This window comes from Rhagoletis pomonella, unplaced genomic scaffold (genome assembly GCF_013731165.1).
Source record: "Rhagoletis pomonella isolate Grant_MI unplaced genomic scaffold, Rhpom_1.0 Rhpom_scaffold_00009, whole genome shotgun sequence".
NCBI classification, from domain to species: domain Eukaryota; kingdom Metazoa; phylum Arthropoda; class Insecta; order Diptera; family Tephritidae; genus Rhagoletis; species Rhagoletis pomonella.
This window is the reverse complement of record NW_023458563.1, coordinates 5,871,051-5,876,441: the sequence shown is the minus strand read 5'-3', so window position 1 is coordinate 5,876,441 and position 5,391 is coordinate 5,871,051. Positions and strand designations below refer to the sequence as shown.

At 31.9% G+C, this 5,391-nt stretch overlaps 1 protein-coding gene across 1 annotated transcript; it reads right to left on the bottom strand.

Annotated features, from left to right (window-relative positions):
• Window positions 1–2,432: 2,432 nt before the first annotated feature.
• Window positions 2,433–2,911, bottom strand: LOC118745838. Its single transcript, XM_036479507.1, has 2 exons — window positions 2,736–2,911; window positions 2,433–2,703 (listed from the first exon to the last, which is right to left on the bottom strand). The coding sequence occupies exons 1-2, from the start codon at window positions 2,858–2,860 to the stop codon at window positions 2,433–2,435; spliced, it is 396 nt and encodes a 131-aa protein (XP_036335400.1). The 5' UTR covers window positions 2,861–2,911.
• Window positions 2,912–5,391: the final 2,480 nt, after the last annotated feature.

Sequence of the window (5,391 nt, the reverse complement as noted above, 5' to 3'; positions counted from 1 at the left end):
CGTTTCGAAGGTGGAAAACATAAGTGCAAATCAATTGTTTGAAAAGGCCACCAAAATGCCAAGGTAATCAAGAAAAGCATACAAGTTATACTTATTAAGTGCTAGTAATACAAAAATTAAAAATAAAACCGTTGCATTTAACGGAATGGAAGTTTTACAAAAAAATATTTTGGAAATTTTTCCTTTTATAGAACTAAACAAGTTAATAGCAGTGTTCTGTACCTAAAATCTCACAAAGTGGGGGAGATCGAGAGCGTAAATGCCACTGAAATCTGCCAATTTCTGCTGGAAAAAATTTTACCTACGAAAACTTATAAGTAAATGTCTGCTGACCACAACATGTGTTCGTGAATAAACAAAAGAAAAGAAGAAAAGTTTTGTTTGGTTAATTTACTATTAATTTCTAATTTTCCAATTTCCGTGCGTCAACTATGGCTGCCGTATAAAATTATTCAATTGTGGATGAAAAAATTTGTTGGACGGAATTTACGCAAAATATTGAGAAATATACCAAAATAGATAATAATGCTGAAAGGTTCTGACCGAATTTGTCAGTTGATCGTTAAACGAAAATGGGAACAAGGAAGGGTGCTTGGAGGAGATTCTTTTATTTTTGAATGCGTCATGATGTGGTATCAAAAATATTTGTTAGAAAAAAACTTACTTACCTATCAGAAAGTCAGAATGGCGTAAGTTTTACTGCGTTCAATAACTTTTTCGGCTGAGATTTCCATTACGGAACCAATTGCTATTCCGTGCAAAGTATAGTGAATTTGTTTATGAAACTCGGTGGGGATACTAATGGAGGTCTCCTTTAACTATATTTATCACTTTCACAATGTTGTTGCTAATAGTACTTAAGTTATTTGTTGTTAAAATATCCCGCCTGCTATCGCCACATTTTATTATAACTCCACACCTATCACTTTTATTTACACAAATATATTATCCTTAAATGGTTCGCATGCGTTTGCAATACCTTAATATACAATTATTAATTAATTAATTAAGTAAAACGCGTTAATAAATGTCTTCACAAACGTTTGCACATTTCACAAACAAGCAGAAATAACAATGGCTGACAGTAACACAAAATGTATGCTACCATACGTTAAAAAAAATACACCACAAATAAGTGCGTATTATTAGGGGTATAAGTGTACAATACGTACATTGCTCTTATTAAAAATAATAATATTAGGATCGATAGGGGTCTTACTCCTGATCATAACGGTATAATTTTTTTTCGGAGGGGAAATAATATTTACTGGTGTTATTATAATTTAAAGTACACAAATGTAGAAAACGTACATCCATAATTTGATAAATAATGAAAATTTGATAATAAATGAAATTTTCGCCTGCGGCGCTTTTTCCATAAAAATCAATACTTCGATAAATAACTAAGTTAAAATTTTTATTACAAAATCTCTCGATTTTAGACTAAATCAGTTTTTTTTCTATACATCGATATTTAATTTAAAAAAAAAATATTAATTACAATGGCCGTTTTTATTGTTTCTCGTTTTCAGTGCTTTTTTTTGGTCATTTTTTGTTGCGTGGCAGCACCGACATTGTAGTACAATTGGTTTACAAAGCAAAAAGTGAGGTTGAAGTTGACATTTTTTGCAACTTAAAATTCAATTTTCATAAAAACTGTAAGCCTCCGGAGGGTGGAGTTTTCAGATTTACAATCACAAAGCCGCTCTGAACCCCCTCATTTTTGTTTTTTTTTTAAGCCGGGTTCCGTATTGGAAAATTTTCCCACTTTTTCTGATATTTTAGTCTTCCCCTCAATTTTACTCGCCATGATTCTTTTATTCTCTGGCTGCTAGTACTTACTGGAAAATTTTATGAATAGGCCTGTTATGACAGAAACGTTTTTTTTTTTTTATTTAAGTAAGAGTTTCGTTTTTAATAACCACCATGTATTTACCTAAATAAGGTAGAACAAGTAAGAGCAGCGCTGTCTTCGGCTATGCCGAAGGCTTCATACCTTTCATGAACATCTGCAAATTTTAGTTTGACAGATTACTGATTTTGAATACATCTGCATACATCGATAGAGGAGTTACATACTTATATGAAAAATCGCCTCTAAACAATCAGAGGTATGGAGGATATACTTTATATGGCACCAATCTAAGTGATTTTCACTGCTATGTGATCGGTACGTAAACCGGTAACACAATTTATTGGGTTTAGTTTCCTACATAAAGGAGATATATCGCCAAACCTGGTATCTGCATCGGCGTAGCCAGAATGAAATTTAGGGGGGGGGGGGGGGGGGGGCTCTATTAATATATATTATAAAATAGTACCCTGAAATGCCAGCTTAATAGGGTCGAGCCGTGCACACACATAACAGCGCCAGGGAATTGCGTTCTCCTGTAAAACCACATTTTGGCTCGTTTATTCTTCTCCTCCGTCATTCACAATTGAATCCATACTGGGCACAGTCGGCGCTCCAAGATGTTTAAAGTTTTTGTCAATGTTTTTGAGAACGTGGATTGCGCCAACCCCACATCAAAATCTTTCCCAACACCGTGTTGGTAGCTTCCTTCAGCGAAAAATCTCAAAACTGCCATCAATCTACTTATAGGAGTCACCGATGATGATTTTACACTTCGCCCAAGCTCTTCCTCCATAATTGTTAAAACGCTTTTAAATGCGTCTTTGTTGAGGCGGAAATTTTTTACAAATCTTGTATGAGTGAAATCAATTATAAAACTTACATTTTATCATTTAAGCTAAATGGATCAGAACTGTCTCGTAGCAATCTCCTTTGTATATTAATGCAACAGTTGACTGCAGCATGTTCTTCCTCCTGAGACAAAAGTGCACTGGCCACTGAATCCATTATATTTTACTTAATTAAGGAAAAGCTTTTTCAAATACGATTAAAAATTTTTTTTTTAATTTCACTGTTCACTTGCGATTATATTTATTTTGATTGGTTTCTGTCAAAGCAGCTGATTAAGAACTTCGAATTTCACTATTTTAGTTGGCAACGCCGTTGATAGTTACGATCGGATTACAGCATACCAATTTTCGAATTTTCGGAACGGAGCTACCAATTCGTAACTACGAACTTTCGGATTACAGCATAGGGGTGCCCATTTTTTTAAGCCACAAATTTGTTGGCGGAGAATGTTTAAATAATAAAATTTTATACAAAAATTAAGTAAAATATACTGTGCATGATAGTAAAAGTCATCATAAAGGAATTTTCTCGATTTCTATGTCTTTGCGAGCAGCAATACGGGCAATACGAAAAATAATGGTAACCAAAAGGGATATTGTGCCGGGTTTTCAATGAAGAAGGTCAAGCGTTTTTGTTTTCATTATCTATAAATAAGACTTTGAAATGCACTGAATACAATTCTTTTTATATAAAATCAATAGATATATGTACATAAGTACATACATACCCTGCAGTCAAATGTACTAGTTGTAAACTACCTCACAGCTAGTATGAACCGCATGCCCTACTACTCAGCCAACTATCTTTTTTCCGTGCAATCAACTGGTATTTTTAACATGGGGATGTCCTACGAGATGGCAATTGTCAGATTTCGGTCAGAAATATACCAGTCTCATACTAGTTCAAAATAGACAGAAAATACTAATCCAATTATGGACCAAAACAACTACTTTGGAAGTCAAAAAATAAAATGAATTCATGAATATACAATAAAAAACTTTTGATTAAGTACATTACATAATACATTACATATTTTTATTTAGCAGTCCTATATTTGCCAATAATTAGTGTTAAATTTTTTGAGTACTAATTAAAAGGAGAAATAAATACATAAATATTTCAAACTTTCGAACATAAATTTAAAAGCATTTTCCATTAAATGATATTAAAAGTAAAAGCTTTCAAGTACAATAAATATTACATTTTTATCTTTTTTAATAGTATTGAATATGGAAAAGAAAATATTTTAGTTAAAAATAAAACGAATACTTTAGTTCATTTTTGAGTGAACTAAGATAAAAATAAAAGTTTTCATTAAAATAAATTAAATTCATTAACTTTGCGCATTTCAGTCCTTTCTTTTTAAAATTTTTTTAAATGTAATAATGTTTAAAATTTGAGATTTGGATAAGAATAAAATAAATAAATAATTCAAGAAGTTATGAAATATTGTTAATTTTGGCTATACTTAAGCTTGTCGATTGATAATTGAAATTAATCAAATAATTATATTAATCGTGTGATTAAAAAAAAGTCAAAAATAATTGAAAATAATCAAAAATAACAAAAAAATGATGTAATTAAAATTAACGAATTAATTAAAAATTTGTATTTAATTAGTAATCATTAAAAAGGCGCTAATATCGGCATTTAATCATTAAACGGTTATCCAAAAAACATGCTTTAATTAATAATCATTGTGAATTTTAATCATTATTTAACAAGTATGGTATAATTGCGAGTACGTACTCAATTTAGCGGTTTACAATATACCCAAATAAAAGTTAGAATATTTTGTGTACTTTATTGTATAAACTGTCAAAGTCAAATAAAACAGGGCATGAATAAACCGCATTGTACTTGGTACAAGTCTGGTCATTTTTGAACTAGTTCGGTTTCAGTCAGGAAATTCTAGTTGTAAACTAGTTTTTTTCCTGACTAGTTTGGGGTTTCACTGCAGGGTACATACATATGTACATAAAAAAGATGTTTTTATACCCGAGCGCACTTGTGCACAAGGGTATTATAACTTTGTTCACATAACGGTTGTTTGTAACAGGCAAAACGAATCGAGATAGATATAGACAAATGTATACATAAATGATTAGAATGAAAAGAGAAATCGATTAAGCGGTGACTGTCTGTCCGTCCGTCTGTGCACACGATAACTCGAGTAGAAATTGAGATATCTCAACGAAACTTGGTATGTGCACTTATTTCTGCCGTAGGACGGATGGTATTGAAAATGGGCAAAATCGGACAATAACCACGCCTACCTCCCATATAACGGTAATTTTCAGAAATACGAAAACTGCGATATTTTAGCAACTACTGAAGAATATTCACTCAAAATTGATATTTACAATAAGTTTTAGACGAGAAATAAGAATATTATAAATTTTTGGAAAATACTTGCGCCGGGTATTTAATGTTCGGCTCCGCCCGAACTTAGACTTTCTTACTTGTTATTATTGTACTCGTGTTTACTAACTTAAAAAGAAGGGCGTATGTTGTCCCGAGTTTCATTTGCTATGGAAGGATAAGCTTTGTTCTTCCCCTCCTGACAGCTTCCAAAATCGAATTCATTTGCGTTCAAATATTCCACTCTGTAGTGATATAAATGTTATGGAGTTCATAATTTCACTAGCTTCGAACGGTGAGTAATGCAGTTAAAGATGAATTTCTTA

Coding starts and splice junctions, on each gene's coding strand:
- LOC118745838 (XM_036479507.1), bottom strand. CDS start 2,860: ATGGATTCAGTGGCCAGTGCACTTTTGTCTCAGGAGGAAGAACATGCT. Junction 2,704..2,735: donor TTTAGCTTAAATGATAAAAT/GTAAGTTTTATA, acceptor CACTCATACAAG/ATTTGTAAAAAATTTCCGCC.